The 25,291-nt window shown below is 38.2% G+C and overlaps 1 protein-coding gene across 1 annotated transcript in view; it reads left to right on the top strand.

Moving 5' to 3' along the window:
- Positions 1-24,775, top strand: part of LOC144452088 (sphingosine-1-phosphate lyase 1-like) — a 33,351-nt gene extending 8,576 nt beyond the window's left edge. The window contains exons 4-15 of the mRNA XM_078143100.1: positions 3,308-3,452; positions 4,272-4,351; positions 5,725-5,853; positions 7,157-7,245; positions 8,230-8,338; positions 9,750-9,848; positions 11,180-11,326; positions 13,105-13,225; positions 22,094-22,211; positions 22,889-23,035; positions 23,651-23,771; positions 24,650-24,775. Of these exons, the coding sequence (XP_077999226.1) occupies positions 3,308-3,452; positions 4,272-4,351; positions 5,725-5,853; positions 7,157-7,245; positions 8,230-8,338; positions 9,750-9,848; positions 11,180-11,326; positions 13,105-13,225; positions 22,094-22,211; positions 22,889-23,035; positions 23,651-23,771; positions 24,650-24,775 (1,431 nt within the window). The remainder of the gene's footprint in view (positions 1-3,307; positions 3,453-4,271; positions 4,352-5,724; positions 5,854-7,156; positions 7,246-8,229; positions 8,339-9,749; positions 9,849-11,179; positions 11,327-13,104; positions 13,226-22,093; positions 22,212-22,888; positions 23,036-23,650; positions 23,772-24,649) is intronic.
- Positions 24,776-25,291: the final 516 nt, after the last annotated feature.

Here is a 25,291-nt window from a genome sequence, read left to right as displayed (position 1 = left end):
AGCTGGAGAAGCAGTTTAACTTGCCTTTCATGAAACATCCAATGAAGCAAAGCAATCTCTCTGCCACTCTGTTGTGGTGGAAACTGCAATTATCTTTCATTACTGTGTCACCAATCATCAGGATAGATTGTGCAAACTCATTGGTCATGTTCAGGACACAGTTGGAAAAATGTAACATTTCAAATTTGTTGAATGGACCATAAAGGATATCATAATAATCGACACCTGTTATGCTATGTATTAAATTTACTCAACAACTGTATGATCAGTTCACCTGAAATTTGGTGTGTAGGTGTCATTTGATGAAAAGATACAAGTTTGTTGACAAGTTAATAAGCCATTTTCCGTCTCGTGGCAGATCTCGCAAGATATGCAAATATGCCGAACAACGGTTGTCAAGGAGTCAACCTATCAGTGTTGCCATGTTGTTAGTCCCCGTCAGACGTAGTCCGGGACGGGAACTTATGGATTGGGTTCCGTGCGTCCGTCCGTCCATCCATCCGTCCTTCTGTCCAGAGCCGTTTCTTGGAGATGCATGGACCATTTTTTTTCAAACTTGGTACAGGGGCAACATACAGTAGCATACATATGCACATCAATTTATTTCATGATACGATCCAATATGGCCACCTGGCAGCCATTTTGTTTGTGAATTTTCCATGTCCAAAGCCATAACTCAGATATGCTTTAACAGATCTCATTCAAAGTTGGTATTAGGACAGTGTTCTATGACATACATGTGCATATCCATTTTCCAATGTGGCTGCCTGGCTGCCATTTTGTTTGCGAATTTTCCATGTCCAAAGCCATAACGCAGACATGCTTGAACAGATCCCATTCAAAGTTGGTATTAGGACAGTGTTCTATGACATACATGTGCGTATCCATTTTTGTCGTGATACAATCTGATATGGCTGCCTGGCAGTGATTTTGTTGGCGCAGTTTTCATGTCCAAAGTCATATAACTCAGACATGCTTGAACAGGTCCCCCCCCCCCCCCCCTTCCCATACCCAACCCATCCTTTATTGTTGAATGGTTTATTCCATCACGTCATCTCTCCAACGAGGAGACACAACGTGAGTAGGCATGTTCCATGTCCAACGAGCAGACACAACATATCTAAGTTTGTTTGATTTAGGTTCACAAGTGTTGTTGCGTGATTAGAGTAGTGATATCAAGAAAATGACAACATAAACTGCCAGTTCCTTAAAACCTAATCATAGCGGGGAGTATGTCATTCTCAATGACTTGTTTACATGAATGTCAACACATTTGTCTGAAAAAATTACCCCCTTTGTGACTATCTACAACCATAGGTTGTAATGGTAAACATTGAAAATATTGATTGATCTGATTTTACACTACGTTATTCAAAATGATGTCTAAGGGTACATGTAATACAGAACAAGAGAAGAAGAGAAATATATAATATATGAATTAGATTTGGGGCTCACATGATTCTTAACTGAAATGTGACCGTGTATTTAGAGAACAATCATGATTTACTGCATAACTAAAATATTGTAATAAATGTTGATACCATTCAAGTGTCAAGCCCTAATACTATTAGGTGTAAAATTCCTATGACTTGGACCTTCAAGGTCAATTATTAAAATACAATCATTTTCTGCATTGACACTTTGAAACATTATTTGTTGCCACGGTAACTGATGTCTTTTATTAAAATCATGTCACCATTCACTCACATGGAAGTAAAGTATGGGGGGGGGGGGGTGTCTCCAAAGAAAACTTGTTTACAAAACTACAGAGATTAGACAAGGATGATTTATATCAGATTCAGAAACAGAGACACTTCAGATTTAGGGTTATATAATAATAATAATAATAATATTCTTTATTGCCAATCGATAGAATCGAGAGGAATGTGCCTTGGCGTTGCTAAAAAAACACTCAAATACAGAAAAAGACACCACAAAAGCACCATAAAATCACAAACGACTGATAAAAATGCAGTATTACGACACAAAAATACAATCTTAAAACGCTACATTCAAATGCGACAGTTTTGAACTGCTTTTGGAAAGAAACTGTGTAAAAACCGGTTTGTCTTACATTTAAAGGATCTAAAACGTTTCCCTGAGGGAAGGAGTTCGTAAAAGTGATGCACCGGGTGTGTTGTATCCTTTAATAATCTTGTCGGATCTCCGTACAAGACGAGCAGCATAAACAGAATCAACCGATGGAACCTCGCACCCGATTATTCTTGAAGCGGTCTTAGCTATTCTTTCAAGACTAATTCTATCCTTCTGTGTCGCATTACCGTACCAGACAGTAATAGAAAATGTAATAATACTCTCAATGATTGCTCTGTAAAAACGAATGAGAATATGTTGACTTAACCCAAATTTCTTAAGTTGCCTCAGGAAAAACAAACGTTGTTGTGCCTTTACCAAAATTGCGTGTATGTGGGTATCCCATCTCAATGTATTTGTAATTGTTGAACCTAAGAAGGTAAACGATTCCACCTGGTCAACATGTTGATCATTGATTTTAAGTGGGGCAATTAAACCTGGTTTTCTGCGAAAGTCGATGAGCATTTCCTTTGTTTTCTTAATATTCAGCTCAAGGTTATTATTTGAGCACCAGTCAACTAGCCAGGCCACCTCGGAACGGTAGATGACTTCGTTGCCATTGATGCTGTCCAATAATGTGCTGATAAAAATTTATTATTACTATTATTATCAGATTAACATTCATTAGGCAAAATAAATAAAACAAATAGTGTGTTTGTGATAACCTGGCTAACCCTAGTTTAAGCTGACAACCCTGAACATTTTTAAAAACATTTAAAATAAAAAGATGAGAACTTCTTTGGCTTCTTGAACTTCATTCACATCTTGTTTCTTTCCCCAGTGATGTCTGTACATATTTCATCAAACTATCTCAGAAGCGGTATTCTGACCAACATTTCATTTGTTTTTGGGTCGATGCAATATTTTTCAAAAATAAAACAATTGAAAAGATCAATTCAATATCATATAATATTATATCAAATCAAATCAAATCATATCAAATCAAATCATATCAAATCGAATCAAATTAAAATCAAATTAAATCAAATCATATCGAATCAAATCGAATCAAATTAAAATCAAACAAATCAAACCAAATCAAATCAAATTAAAATCAAACAAATCAAATCACATCAAATCAAATCCTGAACTACCTACACTATTTTCTGAGGCCATGCTATCAAAAAGACACAATTATTTGTTTTTGGCCTAATCATACCAGTGACAAATGTAACACGAAGTGACGATCTTCCCTCTTTTATTCAAAATCCAGATTCAGAAAGAAATTGATAAGACAAAGAAGAATGTTGCAGAGTCCCTCTTCAATGTGAATGCACCATATATTACAAGTCTACCTGACAAGGGATTATCAGAACCTGAAGTTCTGAAATTAATCAATGACAACTATGAAACTATAGGTAAGTATTTGTGTCTGTACAATTCTTTGTATCCACAGTAATTATTAAAATACTGTATTAATAGGGCTGCCACTACTGTAAGAATTCTGGAGGTTTTGGGTTTTACATGGTGAAAGGGGATGAAACTTGGTAGGGATGGTGGTATCTGCAGTTTTTGTTTAAGTTATTTTGACACAACTGGCCCTAGCAACCATGACCATGCCCTTAGCAACAGTGAAGTAATAATGCATATGACAACGATAACAACAGAGACAGGTAGGTAAGTGAATAACAAATCAAAAAGATGTATGTAAATATGCCTAGCAACAAGACTATGCCCATAGCAACAGCCAAATGATGGCTTATAATGCAAAGATGAAAACTGGGAAGGGTACCTAGCAACAAGACCACACCCATAGCAGCTAAATGATAATGTGTATTGCAGATATAACACCATGGAATGGTAGGCATGTGAATAAACTTTCAAAAAATGTATGAAACTATGTCTAGCAACAAGAACACATAATCATGATAGAAAATTAAAGTTTACTCTCAACAGCATTGACTCTTTTATTAGTCCCTGCCGGACGATGTGTATTGCAGATATAGGCATGTTATAGGCATGTTCCATGTCCAACAAGCAGACACAACATATCTAAGTCTGTTTGATTTAGGTTCACAAGTGTTGTTGCGTGATCAGAGTAGTGATAATTCCTTAAAACCCAATCATAGCGGGGAGTATGTCATTCTCAATGACTTGTTTTCAATAGGTCTAAATAATGACATTTATGTATGTAATCATTGACTCTCTATGTTATTTTCATGTGCTTTGTGATATAGAGGGTTCCAGTTGGTCAAGTGGTAAGGTATCTGGTGCCGTGTACAATGGATCCGAAGAACTTACCAGACTCACTACAAAGGTAATCATTGCTATAAATGTGCTCGCTCTCGATAACAGCACTTAAGATTGTATGAAACCCTTACCATGCAGATATCTAAAAAAAGGATTCATCTCCTAAACAAATGGAAACACTTTTTGAAAAAAGCACAAAAAAGTGTAGTATTTTCTTTCTGTAGGCATTATACTTTTTAGATCTATGCAGCTTTACAAGGTTCAGTGTAAGTTAGCTTAGAGTCATCTTGGGGTCAACACACTTGACTAGACCACCACCACTGGGTTATCATGATGTGATAATCCAAGATCTGATATTCCTGGGTCAACACACTTTGTCACATGGTCACATGTTCAAACTACTGACATACCAATACATTGGGGGAGATGAAAATGAAAATAGTCCAGTAGTGCTATAGGCATGGTAAAATATCTCGCTGTCTGGCTGTGTCTTTCTGTCTCTGTCTGTCAGTCTGCAATGTTTTTATTATTAAAGGTATTATCATCTATCAGCTATGATGACCTACAGCATTATGTACCAAGTCTACCACCTATAAAGATGAATATAATAAAGTAATCTATTTGATCTTAAAATAATTTCATAAATTCAAAACTTAATATTAATTATAATCAGTTGACTCTAGACTGTTCCTGTCAGTATGCAGACCTACAGCTTATATTTTTAGCACAATTGAACTGAGGAATGGGAAAAAATATATGCAAATTTGCCTAGCAACAGACCGCTTAGTGATAGGAGAAAAATACAGTTTATCCTCAACAGTTGTTCTACAACACTATTTCACTTTTCTAAAATATAATTTGATAGAGTTGATCTTAATATCCCTGGAAAACTAACAGAAATAAACCCAGAAAAAACCAACAGGAAAGTCGTGGAATTGTTTTCTACTTCAAACCATGAGTAGGGCTTCTTACAATATTTCAAAGTTAAATATGTTACCAGTGTGCAATTTCATCAGCTAAATCATGTGTAAGTTCAACTGTTGATAGCAGAAATAAATGTGACTTGACTTGTCCTTTAATATATAACACAGTATGTTTCCCTTGAAACTCAAAACTCAAAACTCAAATCCACTAAATCTCAAGTCATGAACCTCATTTGTGTTTTACTTTTCTAGTTTCTTGTTCTTTCACTGACGAATTTATTATTCTTGAATTTTCTGTAACTTTTCCTAGCGTAATATTAATTATCAATGAAAGATAAAATCAGCAATGAGTATCATCCAAGTGTCTTAGTCTAAATCTTCAGAGTATCATCCAAGTGTCTTAGTCTAAATCTTTAGAGTATCATCCAAGTGTCTTAGTCCAAATCTTCAGAGTATCATCCAAGTGTCTTAGTCCAAATCTTCAGATGTTTAATTATACAATTGGACTATTTTACAGGTGTATGGTCAATTTGCATGGGCCAATCCTCTCCATCCTGATGTGTTCCCAGGTGTACGTAAGATGGAGGCTGAGGTAGTTTCTATGTGTTGTAAGATGTTTAATGGAGGACCAGAATCATGTGGAACAGTAAGTATAGGGTCTTCCTTTATCATCATACCAAATCAATCTGAGTCAGTCTGAGTTTAAGTTAATACTGGTATGTGAATCTGAGTTTAAGTTAATACTGGTATGTGATTCTGAGTTTAAGTCAATACTGGTATGTCAGTCCGAGTTTAAGTCAATACTGGTATGTGATTCTGAGTTTAAGTTAATACTGGTATGTGATTCTGAGTTTAAGTCAACACTGGTATGTGATTCTGAGTTTAAGTCAATACTGGTATGTGATTCTGAGTTTAAGTCAATACTGGTATGTGATTCTGAGTTTAAGTCAATACTGGTATGTGATTCTGAGTTTAAGTCAATACTGGTATGTGATTCTGAGTTTAAGTCAATGTTGGTATGTGAATCTGAGTTTAAGTCAATACTGGTATGTGATTCTGAGTTTAAGTCAATACTGGTATGTGATTCTGAGTTTAAGTCAATACTGGTATGTGATTCTGAGTTTAAGTCAATACTGGTATGTGATTCTGAGTTTAAGTTAATACTGGTATGTCAGTCTGAGTTTAAGTCAATACTGGTATGTGATTCTGAGTTTAAGTCAATACTGGTATGTGATTCTGAGTTTAAGTCAATGTCAATGTCTGATTCTCTGTTTGACCAATAATTTTGTGACGCTGTCTGTCAAACAATTCATATTTCTTGAATGAAAGTCTTCAGTTTTACAAACATGTGAATTATTATTTTTTGTGTGTGACCATTTGTAGTCAATGAATAGAGCCTTTCCAGATATATGTACAGAGGAAGTTTTGACTTATACTGATTGATAAGATGTTTGACTAATGATATTATCTGTATAGATTTTAACTAGTGGCACAAACTGTGTTTGTTAAAGTTTTTACGTCAAAAAACTGTGATTAGTCTATAAGAATGTTAATGTTTATGCATTATGTCTATGGCATTACAATTTGTGTTCTGCCTTTGTTAGAACTGTTGTTCCTGTATAATGTTTTGATACATATAATAAATTACATCATGGAATAATTTATGTTATGTCCTAATGCCAGGTTTGAGTTCAGTCAATTACAAGTGACTGTTAATTATACATCAGTAAATAGAATACAGTGAGTACATTTTAATATGTAGAAAAAATTACATCCCAAAACTCAGCTTGTGCCCCTTTAACTAATTTCATATATGTCGCCCTCTAGTGTCCATGCTGAGAAATGTTGACATCACTTGAACCTGATATTCATACTAGTATGCAGTATGGCATTGAAAATACCATGTAAAATTGATGAGGCAATATTAACTTGTTTGTATTTGTTGAAAGATGACTGCTGGAGGCACAGAGAGTATTCTTATGGCATGCAGAGCATACAGAGAAATGGCATATGATAGAGGAATAAAACGACCAGAAATGTAAGTACTTATCACTAACTTTTTGATTTAGCCAAACCTGACCACAAACAGGAAAATAAAGTGATATGTAAATTAGGTCTACAAATGTGTCTTTTGGGTCAAAAATCAATAATTCCATAACTACAGAACAGAAAGGGCTGAAATTTCGTAGAAGCATCCTCAGGGGCGTTTAATTGAGGAATTGTTCATGATGTGATGAGCCCATCCGTGATATGCAAATTAGGTCTAAAAATGTGTCTTTCTTGTCAAAAGTGTGTAATTCCAAAATTGCCAAGCAGCTAGGGCTGAGATGTGGTGGGAACATTCTTAGGGGTGTTTAGATTAAGACGTATTCATGACATAATGATCCCATAAATAATATGCAAATTAGGTCCAAGATGTGTCTTTTTTGGTCAAAAATCTATCATTCCAAAACTACATATATTGAGCAGATTGTGATGAAATTTAATGGGGATGCCTAAGGAGATGTGTACTTGAAGGTGTATTCACAACATGATTGTTATTCAGTCTAAAAATCTTAATTTTGGCCAAAAACTTATACATGTATCTTGACAACCACATGATAAATGTGGCTGAAACTTAGTGGGGATGTTTCTGGAGGTGTTATTTTGCATTATTCAAAACATTTTGACAAAACTGGTCCTAGCAACCATGGCCACGCCTATATCAAAAGTGAAATGATGATGCATATTGCAAAGATAACAACAGGGATGGGTAGGTAAGTGAATATAGAATTTTAAAAAAAAAGTATGTAAATATACCTAGCAACAAGACCATGCCCTTATTAATAGCCATATACAGCTGTGCTACAACACCATTTTCCCTATTAAAAATAATAATAGCTGTACTTGATTTGTTTATAATGATTAATGTGACTATTTTTTAGCTGAATTCTTTCCTACTACCGGTATATTGAAATGTACATAAATACACTTTGAAAGAATCATTCATTCATTCATTCAATTTTATTTTGTTTACTTCTAGTCTGGCTCCAATCAGTGTTCATAGTGCCTTTGACAAAGCAGCAGATTATTTCAAAATGAAGATAGTTCATGTCCCTCAAGATGATATTACAATGAAATGTGATGTCAAGGTAAAAAAGTTTTTTATGTCCCTCAAGATGTAAATAATATAAGACAACAGGAAAATGCATTAGAGATACGGTATATTCCTAGATTGATCGATGGTTGGGGGATGGTGAATCAAAACACCACGTTAGACCTTTATCTACCGTTCCTACAGGAGGAGACTCAGGGGTTGGGAATGGTGAATCAAGACACCATGTTAGACCTTTATCTACCGTTCCTACAGGAGGAGACTCAGGGGTTGGGAACGGTGAATCAAGACACCATGTTAGACCTTTATCTACCGTTCTTACAGGAGGAGACTCAGGGGTTGGGAACGGTGAATCAAGACACCATGTTAGACCTTTATCTACCGTTCCTACAGGAGGAGACTCAGGGGTTGGGAATGGTGAATCAAGACACCATGTTAGACCTTTATCTACCGTTCCTACAGGAGGAGACTCAGGGGTTGGGAATGGTGAATCAAGACACCATGTTAGACCTTTATCTACCGTTCCTACAGGAGGAGACTTAGGGGTTGGGAATGGTGAATCAAGACACCATGTTAGACCTTTATCTCCCATTCCTACAGGAGGAGACTCAGGGGTTGGGAATGGTGAATCAAGACACCACGTTAGACCTTTATCTACCGTTCCTACAGGAGGAGACTCAGGGGTTGGGAATGGTGAATCAAGACACCATGTTAGACCTTTATCTACCGTTCCTACAGGAGGAGACTCAGGGGTTGGGAATGGTGAATCAAGACACCATGTTAGACCTTTATCTACCGTTCTTACAGGAGGAGACTCAGGGGTTGGGAACGGTGAATCAAGACACCATGTTAGACCTTTATCTACCGTTCTTACAGGAGGAGACTCAGGGGTTGGGAATGGTGAATCAAGACACCATGTTAGACCTTTATCTACCGTTCTTACAGGAGGAGACTCAGGGGTTGGGAATGGTGAATCAAGACACCATGTTAGACCTTTATCTACCGTTCCTACAGGAGGAGACTCAGGGGTTGGGAATGGTGAATCAAGACACCATGTTAGACCTTTATCTACCGTTCCTACAGGAGGAGACTCAGGGGTTGGGAATGGTGAATCAAGACACCATGTTAGACCTTTATCTACCGTTCCTACAGGAGGAGACTCAGGGGTTGGGAATGGTGAATCAAGACACCATGTTAGACCTTTATCTACCGTTCCTACAGGAGGAGACTCAGGGGTTGGGAACGGTGAATCAAGACACCATGTTAGACCTTTATCTACCGTTCCTACAGGAGGAGACTCAGGGGTTGGGAACGTGAATCAAGACACCACATTAGGGCTGAGTTTGTGATCCTTTAGGTACCAATCAACCCCCCAGGTTATACTGTGAAGTTGTACTACAGCACCACTTAAACCTTCAAGTGTACTAATAATATATTCATATTTGCAGGCTATGGCCAGAATGATTAATAAGAATACCTGTATGTTAGTTGGTTCTGCTCCGCAATTCCCGCATGGAACAGTGGATCCTATAGATGAAATGTCTAAGGTACAGTCACTTTTTATACACATTAGTAACTACTCTTGGTTACCCAGATTCTCACTACTGTGGGCTCTACCTACGAAACCTACCCAAGTGAGAGTCGGAGGAAATGAGATTCCAACTCGCCCATGCAGGAAGTAGCTTCTAGAGCAGTGAAATACTTCACATCCAACATTGCAGGCTAAATGATAGATACTTTTGAGACAGGTTATCACTTTTCAAGCGGGTGATACATCGTAATTACAACAAACAGACCTTGTTCGTAAGCCAATTTTTAGCACAACTGAACTGATAAGGTTCAGAAGTGCTATAGGCATGGCAAAGTGTCTGTCTGTTTGTGGATTGTGTGTGTGTGTGTGTGTGTGTGTGTGCACGCGTGCGTGTGTGCGTGCATGTGTGCGTGCGTGCGTGCGTGTGTGTGTGTGTGTGTAAACAACTTAAAGTCAGATGCTAGACCTATTGCCATGATATTTGGCAGGTATATTACCTTGGGTGTCTTGTAGGGAAATTGTTCAAATCAAAATGATCTTTCCACTTATGTGTGATTTTTGGTCAAAAAACTTTAACTAAAAAACTACTGGGTCGATCGGTCTTCAATTTGATGGGAACATTCTTAGGGGTGTTTTGATTAAGAGTTTTTCATGACATGGTGATTAGTTCTAAAATGTGTCTTTTTGGTCAAAAATGTATAATTCCAAAATTACTGAGCAGATTGAGCTGAAAGTAACGGGGATACTTCTTATATTTTGGAAAATCCAAAGTGAAAAGGGCTGAAACTTAGTGGGGATGTTTCTGGAGGTGTTATTCTGCAGTTTTTGTTCAAAATATTATGACACAACTGGCCCTAGCAACCATTGCCACACCCTTAGTAACAGTGAAATGATGATAACACCAGGGATTGGTAGGTAAGTAAATAACAATTGAAAAAATGTATGTTAATATGCTTAGCAACAAGACCACCACACCCATAGCAACAGCCAAATACAGTTGTGCTACAATGCTATTGGCACTATTTTTATATCTTGACCTTTAACTTTGACCTCCATTTTCAAGGTCAAATAGGAAATTGGTCAATAAATTATGCAGTTTTGTATCATTTGCACAATAACTTTGCCATATAACACACTAGTTGGGAACTATGTATTCGACTGAAGGCTTGCCTCTATTTGTTACATCTTTGCCTGCTTGTATAAACACCCAGAGAAGGTACTTTTTAACAAGACTGTTCATCTATCACTTGTCAAATCTAGAAATGTAAAATCCAAAGCGTAGTGGATTATTATACTTACATAATCCCACAGCATTCTAATGTTATTTTATACATGTTTTCTCTACAGCTTGCTATCAAATACAAGTTACCCCTACATGTAGACAGTTGTTTAGGTGGATTTCTTGTACCTTTCATGGAAAAGGCTGGTTTCTATGTACCACCATTTGATTTTAGACTAGAAGGTGTGACAAGTATATCAGCTGACACTCACAAGGTGAGTTCCAAAATGTCATTGGTTTTAATTTATCTTTCATGTTGTTAATGAAAGAATAGTTGCTTTGAATGAAGATTCTAGAATCAACAAATTGTCTATGACTTGTAGGTGCAGACAGAGAAATTCCATGTACCAGACATTCTGATCCATTCTGATCCATTTTACAATCTGACCTAGGTATTAAACTGGTCTAAACATCCAATCAGATTTGATATACTAACCATGTGACATAGGTAGTTTGTCAAAACATCCAATCAGATTTGATATACTAACCATGTTTAACACTACCACCCAGAATGGCACTTTTTTTTAGCACAAATGAAATAATGAAGTTCAGTAGTGATGTATGGCATGGTACAGTGTGTGTGTGTGTGTGTGTGTGTGTGTGTGTGTGTGTGTGTGTGTGTGTGTGTGTGTGTGTGTGTGTGTGTGTGTGTGTGTGTCTCTGTGTGTGTGTGTGTGTCTGTGTGTGTGTCTGTGTGTGTGTCTGTGTGTGTGTACATGGATGACTTTAACTCAAAACCCACCAGACCGATTGCCTTGATATTTTAGTAGGGACATTACTTTTCTAGTTGGGAAATTGTTCAATGCAAAATGGTCACATTACAGGTGTGTGATTTGGGTCTAAAAATGTCAATTTTGGTAAAAATCTTAACCTCAAAAACTACTGGGCAGATTGGTCAGAAATTTGGTGGGAACATTCTTAAGGGTGTGTAAATTAAGATTTGTTCATGACATGATGATTCCCATCAGTAATATGCAAATTAGGGCTAAAAATGTGTCTTTTTGGTAAAAAAATCTTTAATTCCTACTTTAATAACTACTACCTGGTATGCAGATTTGACTGAAGTTTAATGGGGATGCATCTGGGGGTGTATATGAAGAAGTATAAGCATGTATAGGTGTAAAAATGTGGATATTGGTCAAAAACTTACATCTCCAAGAAATTTGGTGAGGTGTCTCTGGACCTGCTACTCTGCAGATTTTGTTCAAAACATTATGATACAATTGGCCCTAGCAACCATGACCATGCTATGCCCTTAGTAACAGTCAAATGGCAGTATATTTTGGTCAAATAACAACATCAGCTGGTAGACAAGTGAGTAAACATTCAAAAAATGTATGCATATATGCCCAGCAAGAAGACAATGCCCATAGCAGAAACCAAACTGTGTATCTCGCAAAGATGACAACAGGGATTTATAGACAAGTGAACATGTGCAAATTCAAAAAACATGTGCAAATATGTCTAGCAACAATACTATTTCCATAGCAACAGCCAATTGGTTGCGGATATTGCAAAGATAACAACAGGGTTGGATAGGCAACTGGATAATCATTCAGTAAATGAACACCTATACCTAGCATGGATCAGCAGGTGGACAAACATTTTAAAAAACTGTACATTTGTGCAACAATGCCATTGATGCTATTTTGTTGCAAAAATGAAAACTGTGAAGCATGGGGAAGTGAATAAAGATTCAAAAAATGTATGCAAATATGCCTAGCAACAAGACAACACCCATAGCATCAGCCAAATGATGATGTATATTGCAGAGATGAATCCTGGGATGGGTATAGGTAAATGAATAAAGATTCCAAAAATGTAAGCAAATATGCCTAGCAACAAGATGATGCCCTTAGCAACAGCGATATATACTTGTAGTACAATGCTATTGGTGCTATTTTTGCCATTTACCATCTTGCTTAATATTTATTTGGAATTGTGTTGTCTGTGATGTCATCAGTCTAACAAGTGTCTAATGTTTATGTTGCAGTATGGTTATGCTCCAAAAGGTTCGTCTGTTATCATGTACAGAAATAGAAATTATCGTTGTAGACAGTACTATATTAATCCTGATTGGCAAGGAGGTGTCTATGCCTCACCAACCATTGCAGGTTAGTACTAGTATTAGTAGTTTTTTCATATGGTTTCACAACTCCAATGATATTACTGTACAATATATCACTGTCCAATATTTTACCCACAACTCTCTCAGATTTGTACTGTTGGACATCATCTCCTTGAAGTCAGACAAATCTCACCTGTGTACAATGTACACAAGTTTGTAAAGTCGTCCACTGATGAGTGTCTGAATACCCATTTTCTTCAGTTCTTGCATCAACAATTTATTGTAGAAAGAGATTTATTTGTCAATAGATTTTGTTAAAACACAGGCAGAATATTTGCAATGAAACTAAGGAAAACATATACAATGCCATTTATTGTCTACATGCAGTGTCTTCCCATACAGTGTCATGTATTCTCTACATGCAGTGTCTTCCCATACAGTGTCATTTATTCTCTACATGCAGTGTCTTCCCATACAGTGTCATGTATTCTCTACATGCAGTGTCTTCCCATACACTGTCATGTATTCTCTACATGCAGTGTCTTCCCATACACTGTCATGTATTCTCTACATGCAGTGTCTTCCCATACAGTGTCATGTATTCAATACATGCAGTGTCTTCCCATACAGTGTCATGTATTCTCTACATGCAGTGTCTTCCCATACAGTGCCATGTATTCTCTACATGCAGTGTCTTCCCATACAGTGTCATGTATTCTCTACATGCAGTGTCTTCCCATACAATGCCATGTATTCTCTACATGCAGTGTCTTCCCATACAGTGTCATTTATTCTCTACATGCAGTGTCTTCCCATACAGTGTCATGTATTCTCTACATGCAGTGTCTTCCCATACAATGCCATGTATTCTCTACATGCAGTGTCTTCCCATACAATGCCATGTATTCTCTACATGCAGTGTCTTCCCATACAATGTCATGTATTCTCTACATGCAGTGTCTTCCCATACAATGCCATGTATTCTCTACATGCAGTGTCTTCCCATACACTGTCATGTATTCTCTACATGCAGTGTCTTCCCATACAATGCCATGTATTCTCTACATGCAGTGTCTTCCCATACAATGTCATGTATTCTCTACATGCAGTGTCTTCCCATACAATGCCATGTATTCTCTACATGCAGTGTCTTCCCATACAGTGTCATGTATTCAATACATGCAGTGTCTTCCCATACAATGCCATGTATTCTCTACATGCAGTGTCTTCCCATACAGTGTCATGTATTCTCTACATGCAGTGTCTTCCCATACACTGTCATGTATTCTCTACATGCAGTGTCTTCCCATACACTGTCATGTATTCTCTACATGCAGTGTCTTCCCATACACTGTCATGTATTCTCTACATGCAGTGTCTTCCCATACAATGCCATGTATTCTCTACATGCAGTGTCTTCCCATACAATGCCATGTATTCTCTACATGCAGTGTCTTCCCATACACTGTCATGTATTCTCTACATGCAGTGTCTTCCCATACAGTGTCATGTATTCTCTACATGCAGTGTCTTCCCATACAGTGTCATTTATTCTCTACATGCAGTGTCTTCCCATACAGTGTCATGTATTCTCTACATGCAGTGTCTTCCCATACAATGCCATGTATTCTCTACATGCAGTGTCTTCCCATACACTGTCATGTATTCTCTACATGCAGTGTCTTCCCATACAGTGTCATTTATTCTCTACATGCAGTGTCTTCCCATACAGTGTCATGTATTCTCTACATGCAGTGTCTTCCCATACAATGCCATGTATTCTCTACATGCAGTGTCTTCCCATACAGTGTCATTTATTCTCTACATGCAGTGTCTTCCCATACACTGTCATGTATTCTCTACATGCAGTGTCTTCCCATACACTGTCACGTATTCTCTACATGCAGTGTCTTCCCATACAATGCCATGTATTCTCTACATGCAGTGTCTTCCCATACAGTGTCATTTATTCTCTACATGCAGTGTCTTCCCATACACTGTCATGTATTCTCTACATGCAGTGTCTTCCCATACAGTGTCATTTATTCTCTACATGCAGTGTCTTCCCATACAATGCCATGTATTCTCTACATGCAGTGTCTTCCCATACAGTGTCATGTATTCTCTACATGCAGTGTCTTCCCATACAGTGTCATGTATTCTCTACATGCAGTGTCTTCCCATACAGTGTCATTTATTCTCTACATGCAGTGTCTTCCCATACAATGTCATGTATTCTCTACATGCAGTGTCTTCCCATACACTGTCATGTATTCTCTACATGCAGTGTCTTCCCATACACTGTCATGTATTCTCTACATGCAGTGTCTTCCCATACACTGTCATGTATTCTCTACATGCAGTGTCTTCCCATACAGTGTCATGTATTCTCTACATGCAGTGTCTTCCCATACAATGTCATGTATTCTCTACATGCAGTGTCTTCCCATACAGTGTCATGTATTCTCTACATGCAGTGTCTTCCCATACAATGCCATGTATTCTCTACATGCAGTGTCTTCCCATACAGTGTCATGTATTCTCTACATGCAGTGTCTTCCCATACACTGTCATGTATTCTCTACATGCAGTGTCTTCCCATACAATGCCATTTATTCCCTACATGCAGTGTCTTCCCATACAGTGTCATGTATTCTCTACATGCAGTGTCTTCCCATACAATGCCATGTATTCTCTACATGCAGTGTCTTCCCATACAATGCCATGTATTCTCTACATGCAGTGTCTTCCCATACAGTGTCATGTATTCTCTACATGCAGTGTCTTCCCATACAGTGTCATTTATTCTCTACATGCAGTGTCTTCCCATACAGTGTCATGTATTCTCTACATGCAGTGTCTTCCCATACAATGCCATGTATTCTCTACATGCAGTGTCTTCCCATACACTGTCATGTATTCTCTACATGCAGTGTCTTCCCATACAGTGTCATTTATTCTCTACATGCAGTGTCTTCCCATACAGTGTCATGTATTCTCTACATGCAGTGTCTTCCCATACAATGCCATGTATTCTCTACATGCAGTGTCTTCCCATACAGTGTCATTTATTCTCTACATGCAGTGTCTTCCCATACAATGTCATGTATTCTCTACATGCAGTGTCTTCCCATACACTGTCATGTATTCTCTACATGCAGTGTCTTCCCATACAATGCCATTTATTCTCTACATGCAGTGTCTTCCCATACAATGTCATGTATTCTCTACATGCAGTGTCTTCCCATACAGTGTCATGTATTCTCTACATGCAGTGTCTTCCCATACAATGCCATTCATTCTCTACATGCAGTGTCTTCCCATACAATGTCATGTATTCTCTACATGCAGTGTCTTCCCATACAATGCCATTTATTCTCTACATGCAGTGTCTTCCCATACAATGCCATGTATTCTCTACATGCAGTGTCTTCCCATACAATGTCATGTATTCTCTACATGCAGTGTCTTCCCATACACTGTCATGTATTCTCTACATGCAGTGTCTTCCCATACACTGTCATGTATTCTCTACATGCAGTGTCTTCCCATACAATGTCATGTATTCTCTACATGCAGTGTCTTCCCATACACTGTCATGTATTCTCTACATGCAGTGTCTTCCCATACAATGCCATTTATTCTCTACATGCAGTGTCTTCCCATACAATGTCATGTATTCTCTACATGCAGTGTCTTCCCATACAGTGTCATGTATTCTCTACATGCAGTGTCTTCCCATACAATGCCATTCATTCTCTACATGCAGTGTCTTCCCATACACTGTCATGTATTCTCTACATGCAGTGTCTTCCCATACAATGCCATTTATTCTCTACATGCAGTGTCTTCCCATACACTGTCATGTATTGTCTACATGCAGTGTCTTCCCATACACTGTCATGTATTCTCTACATGCAGTGTCTTCCCATACACTGTCATGTATTCTCTACATGCAGTGTCTTCCCATACACTGTCATGTATTCTCTACATGCAGTGTCTTCCCATACACTGTCATGTATTCTCTACATGCAGTGTCTTCCCATACACTGTCATGTATTCTCTACATGCAGTGTCTTCCCATACAGTGTCATGTATTCTCTACATGCAGTGTCTTCCCATACACTGTCATGTATTCTCTACATGCAGTGTCTTCCCATACACTGTCATGTATTCTCTACATGCAGTGTCTTCCCATACACTGTCATGTATTCTCTACATGCAGTGTCTTCCCATACAATGCCATTTATTCTCTACATGCAGTGTCTTCCCATACAATGTCATGTATTCTCTACATGCAGTGTCTTCCCATACAGTGTCATGTATTCTCTACATGCAGTGTCTTCCCATACAATGCCATTCATTCTCTACATGCAGTGTCTTCCCATACAATGCCATTTATTCTCTACATGCAGTGTCTTCCCATACAGTGTCATGTTTTCTCTACATGCAGTGTCTTCCCATACAGTGTCATGTATTCTCTACATGCAGTGTCTTCCCATACAATGCCATGTATTCTCTACATGCAGTGTCTTCCCATACAATGCCATTTATTCTCTACATGCAGTGTCTTCCCATACAATGCCATTTATTCTCTACATGCAGTGTCTTCCCATACAATGTCATGTATTCTCTACATGCAGTGTCTTCCCATACAATGTCATGTATTCTCTACATGCAGTGTCTTCCCATACAATGCCATGTATTCTCTACATGCAGTGTCTTCCCATACACTGCCATGTATTCTCTACATGCAGTGTCTTCCCATACAGTGTCATGTATTCTCTACATGCAGTGTCTTCCCATACAGTGTCATGTATTCTCTACATGCAGTGTCTTCCCATACAATGTCATGTATTCTCTACATGCAGTGTCTTCCCATACAGTGTCATGTATTCTCTACATGCAGTGTCTTCCCATACAGTGTCATGTATTCTCTACATGCAGTGTCTTCCCATACAGTGTCATGTATTCTCTACATGCAGTGTCTTCCCATACAGTGTCATGTATTCTCTACATGCAGTGTCTTCCCATACAGTGCCATGTATTCTCTACATGCAGTGTCTTCCCATACAATGCCATGTATTCTCTACATGCAGTGTCTTCCCATACAATGCCATTTATTCTCTACATGCAGTGTCTTCCCATACAGTGTCATGTATTCTCTACATGCAGTGTCTTCCCATACAGTGCCATGTATTCTCTACATGCAGTGTCTTCCCATACAATGCCATGTATTCTCTACATGCAGTGTCTTCCCATACAATGCCATTTATTCTCTACATGCAGTGTCTTCCCATACAGTGTCATGTATTCTCTACATGCAGTGTCTTCTCATACAATGCCATGTATTCTCTACATGCAGTGTCTTCCCATACAATGCCATTTATTCTCTACATGCAGTGTCTTCCCATACAGTGTCATGTATTCTCTACATGCAGTGTCTTCCCATACACTGTCATGTATTCTCTACATGCAGTGTCTTCCCATACACTGTCATGTATTCTCTACATGCAGTGTCTTCCCATACACTGTCATGTATTCTCTACATGCAGTGTCTTCCCATACAATGTCATGTATTCTCTACATGCAGTGTCTTCCCATACACTGTCATGTATTCTCTACATGCAGTGTCTTCCCATACAATGTCATGTATTCTCTACATGCAGTGTCTTCCCATACAATGTCATGTATTCTCTACATGCAGTGTCTTCCCATACAGTGTCATGTATTCTCTACATGCAGTGTCTTCCCATACAGTGTCATGTATTCTCTACATGCAGTGTCTTCCCATACAGTGTCATGTATTCTCTACATGCAGTGTCTTCCCATACACTGTCATGTATTCTCTACATGCAGTGTCTTCCCATACACTGTCATGTATTCTCTACATGCAGTGTCTTCCCATACAATGCCATGTATTCTCTACATGCAGTGTCTTCGCATACACTGTCATGTATTCTCTACATGCAGTGTCTTCCCATACACTGCCATTTATTCTCTACATGCAGTGTCTTCCCATACAGTGTCATGTATTCTCTACATGCAGTGTCTTCCCATACAATGTCATGTATTCTCTACATGCAGTGTCTTCCCATACAATGTCATGTATTCTCTACATGCAGTGTCTTCCCATACAATGCCATTTATTCTCTACATGCAGTGTCTTCCCATACAGTGTCATGTATTCTCTACATGCAGTGTCTTCTCATACAATGCCATGTATTCTCTACATGCAGTGTCTTCCCATACAATGCCATTTATTCTCTACATGCAGTGTCTTCTCATACAATGCCATGTATTCTCTACATGCAGTGTCTTCCCATACAATGCCATTTATTCTCTACATGCAGTGTCTTCCCATACAATGTCATGTATTCTCTACATGCAGTGTCTTCTCATACAATGCCATGTATTCTCTACATGCAGTGTCTTCCCATACAATGCCATTTATTCTCTACATGCAGTGTCTTCCCATACAGTGTCATGTATTCTCTACATGCAGTGTCTTCCCATACAGCGTCATGTATTCTCTACATGCAGTGTCTTCCCATACACTGTCATATATTCTCTACATGCAGTGTCTTCCCATACACTGTCATGTATTCTCTACATGCAGTGTCTTCCCATACAATGTCATGTATTCTCTACATGCAGTGTCTTCCCATACACTGTCATGTATTCTCTACATGCAGTGTCTTCCCATACAATGCCATTTATTCTCTACATGCAGTGTCTTCCCATACAATGTCATGTATTCTCTACATGCAGTGTCTTCCCATACAGTGTCATGTATTCTCTACATGCAGTGTCTTCCCATACAATGTCATGTATTCTCTACATGCAGTGTCTTCCCATACAGTCATGTATTCTCTACATGCAGTGTCTTCCCATACAATGTCATGTATTCTCTACATGCAGTGTCTTCCCATACAGTGTCATGTATTCTCTACATGCAGTGTCTTCCCATACACTGTCATGTATTCTCTACATGCAGTGTCTTCCCATACAATGCCGTTTATTCTCTACATGCAGTGTCTTCCCATACAATGCCGTTTATTCTCTACATGCAGTGTCTTCCCATACACTGTCATGTATTCTCTACATGCAGTGTCTTCCCATACAGTGTCATGTATTCTCTACATGCAGTGTCTTCCCATACAGTGTCATGTATTCTCTACATGCAGTGTCTTCCCATACAGTGTCATGTATTCTCTACATGCAGTGTCTTCCCATACACTGTCATGTATTCTCTACATGCAGTGTCTTCCCATACACTGTCATGTATTCTCTACATGCAGTGTCTTCCCATACACTGTCATGTATTCTCTACATGCAGTGTCTTCCCATACAGTGTCATGTATTCTCTACATGCAGTGTCTTCCCATACACTGTCATGTATTCTCTACATGCAGTGTCTTCCCATACAGTGCCATGTATTCTCTACATGCAGTGTCTTCCCATACAATGCCATGATTCTCTACATGCAGTGTCTTCCCATACAATGCCATGTATTCTCTACATGCAGTGTCTTCCCATACACTGTCATGTATTCTCTACATGCAGTGTCTTCCCATACAGTGCCATGTATTCTCTACATGCAGTGTCTTCCCATACAGTGTCATGTATTCTCTACATGCAGTGTCTTCCCATACAGTGCCATGTATTCTCTACATGCAGTGTCTTCCCATACACTGTCATGTATTCTCTACATGCAGTGTCTTCCCATACAATGTCATGTATTCTCTACATGCAGTGTCTTCCCATACAATGCCATGTATTCTCTACATGCAGTGTCTTCCCATACAATGTCATGTATTCTCTACATGCAGTGTCTTCCCATACAATGCCATGTATTCTCTACATGCAGTGTCTTCCCATACAGTGTCATGTATTCTCTACATGCAGTGTCTTCCCATACAGTGCCATGTATTCTCTACATGCAGTGTCTTCCCATACACTGTCATGTATTCTCTACATGCAGTGTCTTCCCATACAATGTCATGTATTCTCTACATGCAGTGTCTTCCCATACAATGCCATGTATTCTCTACATGCAGTGTCTTCCCATACAATGTCATGTATTCTCTACATGCAGTGTCTTCCCATACAATGTCATGTATTCTCTACATGCAGTGTCTTCCCATACAATGCCATGTATTCTCTACATGCAGTGTCTTCCCATACACTGTCATGTATTCTCTACATGCAGTGTCTTCCCATACAATGCCATGTATTCTCTACATGCAGTGTCTTCCCATACACTGTTATGTATTCTCTACATGCAGTGTCTTCCCATACAGTGTCATGTATTCTCTACATGCAGTGTCTTCCCATACAGTGTCATGTATTCTCTACATGCAGTGTCTTCCCATACAATGCCATGTATTCTCTACATGCAGTGTCTTCCCATACACTGTTATGTATTCTCTACATGCAGTGTCTTCCCATACACTGTCATGTATTCTCTACATGCAGTGTCTTCCCATACAGTGTCATGTATTCTCTACATGCAGTGTCTTCCCATACAATGCCATGTATTCTCTACATGCAGTGTCTTCCCATACAGTGTCATGTATTCTCTACATGCAGTGTCTTCCCATACAATGCCATGTATTCTCTACATGCAGTGGGTTTTCCTTCCATACAATACCATATCTCCAAAAAAAGTTACACATGGACACCATGTAAATGTCTTTTGCAACATTATCAACAATAAACTTTCTAAGGAGACCTTGAACTTTGACCTTAACCTTAACCTTAACCAGCACTTTCATGGACAAATAGTCAAAGTTTGCCACTTTCTACCGTAACTGTAGAAGTTAAATACACATAAACTGCAATCAAATGTGTAAACCCCTAATATATAATATAATATGTCAATTTTAATTAAAATGTATCTTTATCAACATAGGAAGTCGTGCAGGAGCTCTAATTGCTGCCACCTGGGCTGTCATGGTACACTTTGGTGAGCAAGGATATATTGAGGCCACACGTAAAATTATAGAGACGACACGTTACATTGAATCTGGGTAAGTTCATGCCAAATCATAGAGACAGTTATTATTAGTCCCCGCCGGACGAACATGATATGTTGTAACATTAAACCCTAATCAGTGTACTCTTAGACTGTACTATGCTTAGTATGTTATATACCCATTACATTACATTACATTACATTACATTACATTACATTACATTACATGATGTGTTGTAACATTAAACCCTAACCAGTCTACTCTTAGACTTTCTGGAGTTTAATCAACCAGAGTATATAGTCAATATTTGTTGGTTCAACTTGACTGGTGCATGGCATAATACATTGTATCTCACTGTGAACTCTAATGTACTGTTTTGTGTTCATATCTTGTTTCAACTGACAGTGATGCTCATTTGTGTTCACAATGAGATGAAATATATCATTGTTTTATATGCTTGAATTCCATTAGTGTCTGTATACTGGTTTATGTAATTCATGTATGAGATGTAAAAACATTGTGTCACCTACTTGAAACTCTATAGTCACTCTGGTTTTGTAGTACATACATCCATGATCTATGCATGGGTAGTAAAACTTCTTACTGTATAACTATATTTGATTGGCTGCCATCAATTCTGTGATTCATGACAGGTGTGAGTGGTAGCTAATGGTGGTGGCAGTGGTGATTTAACTTTGTATAAATCATGAGTGATTTCTTACATTTGACAGAGTTGCCATGATACCTGGTATTTACATCGTTGGTAAACCTGAAGTGAGCGTGATAGCCATTGGATCATTGGATTTCAATATCTTTACTCTGGCAGATGATTTAACAAAGAGAGGTTGGAATCTCAACTCATTGCAGTTCCCTGCCTGGTAAGACCAAACACTCAATTCATTACAGTTCCCTGCCTGGTAAGACCAAGCACTCCCTTTATTCATTCCATATAACATTAATAACAACCTGTTATATTATCAGCGTCCCACCATATTCCTTTGTAGATACCTATTGGGTCGTTAGTGGCTGAGTAGTTAGTCCATATGTCGCTAACTTCAGAGTTGTTGGATTGAATACACTCAGTACTGACTGGGTCTGGGTAAATTAACTAGGTCTAGAGTTATCTTGTATCATCAATGTAATAGGCAGAATTTAGTGAAGACGTTTGTAGTGATATGTAAATGAAGAATTATCTGTGACATGATGACCACATTAGTTATATGCAGCATTGCTTGTCAGGTCTAAAAATGGGACTTTTGTGTAAAAAATCTTTAACTTAAAATCTACAAGGCAGATTGGACTGAAATGTGATGAGGTTTCTAGAGATGTGTAGATGAAGGTTTATTCATGACATGATACTCCAAATTACAAATCATGTACTTGCCATGCTGACCTGAAATTTAAGTTTTTCGAATGAGACTGATGAAATGTTACAGCTGAAAATAAAGTTCTTAATGAGAGTAATTAAGATTAATCAAATGATTATTTGACAGTGTTCATCTATGCGTAACTATTCTCCATACCAAAGAGGGTATTGCTGATATGTTTCTTGACGACGTCAAACTTTGTGCAGAAAATCTCTTGAAGTCACCTAAAACCAAAGCTGAAGGACAGGTTGGTAACTTTTGAAAATACTTTGACACAACCCCATGATGTAGGAATGCAAGTATGGCATACTCAGGGTATTTGCTTGAGTGCGTGCAGGTATCTCTGCAGCAGCACGCTCGTGAAAATGCAGCAGAAAACACTGCAAGCAAGAGTGCAATTACCACCGAGTACCCACACTTGGGTTTCAAGCAGTATCGGGTTCTGTTATTATTACATAATGGTCATCCAAGACAACAAATTTCTATAAAAATGACATAAAGCAATCATACACTTTTGTGTATAACAAACGGTTCTGTCCTCATTTGCATATCATTTGCATACAGATTTGCAATAATCAATATTGCACTGCAGTGCAAATACCACTAGTATGCACTTTCACAGTGCAAGTAATGCATGGTACATTTTTTGTAATAATATGAAAATATTGTATGATTAAAAGTTAAAGTGCCCCATCTGTTCAAATGTTTGGCTTGATTTGCTCTTTCCAAAACTGTTTTCTGTTTGTTGATCAAACAAATACAGTTACTTCGCAAGTTATAGAATTGAAAAGATAGAAAATGATGTACTCGTTGACTAAGTCTGAAATATTGACCCAGTGAGTTAGATCAGTTTATTGTTTGCACTGTTTGAATTTGTACACTGATAGAGCGATGTATGATCACAAACTAATTCTGTACAAGGCAACACTCTTGAACCTGTCTTGGAAATGACTGATGTCCAGTGATAATACATCACTTTCCATTACATCAGTAAGCTAGGGAGTCTTATGTTTATGTCAATGTCTTGCTCCCCTTACATTGAAAACATGAAATACGGCAGACAAGACTCCCAGGTAGTTTACTACAAAGTTAACAGTACCCATCATACACTGTGTCTTCTTTCAGGCTGCAATCTATGGCCTGGCTCAAACTCTTCCTGATAGATCTGTTATAAGTGAGGTGGTCACAGCTTTCCTTGATGCCTGCTACAAGACAGAAAACTCCAAACCTCATCAGAATGGCATAGAGTGATTGTGATGTACAAGAATGGTAACAATTGTATGATGCATACATCAATTGTAATAATTAGTGTTAGATAGAAATTCAAATATTGAAGTCTTTTTTAGTTTAGAAAGTTTCTTTGTAAAATTAAGAACAAGTCTTTGATAGTGTAATATACTTCACTGACTGCATATGTTCAATTTCTTTGTTCAGCTGAGGAAACTATGAGTTATAGAAATTGTCTTGTCACAGTAAGTCAATGACAAATAGTGACAACCCTGGTGGCTTGACTATTTTCTGGTGAAATGACACAACGTTTTGGAGAACAATGTGATTATACATGTGCTTGCTTTGATAGTCGCCAACATGCACCACTCGTACAGGACTTATATATTGTGTTCTGTCCATGCGTGTGTGTGTGTTCACCACTCGTACAGGACTTATATATTGTGTTCTGTCCATGCGTGTGTGTGTGTTCACCACCCATACAGGACTTATACATTGTGTTCTGTCCATGCGTGTGTGTGTGTGTGTGTGTTCACCACC

Source organism: Glandiceps talaboti, chromosome 22, assembly GCF_964340395.1.
Source record: "Glandiceps talaboti chromosome 22, keGlaTala1.1, whole genome shotgun sequence".
Lineage (NCBI taxonomy): Eukaryota > Metazoa > Hemichordata > Enteropneusta > Spengelidae > Glandiceps > Glandiceps talaboti.
This window is presented reverse-complemented; position numbering and strand designations above follow the sequence as displayed.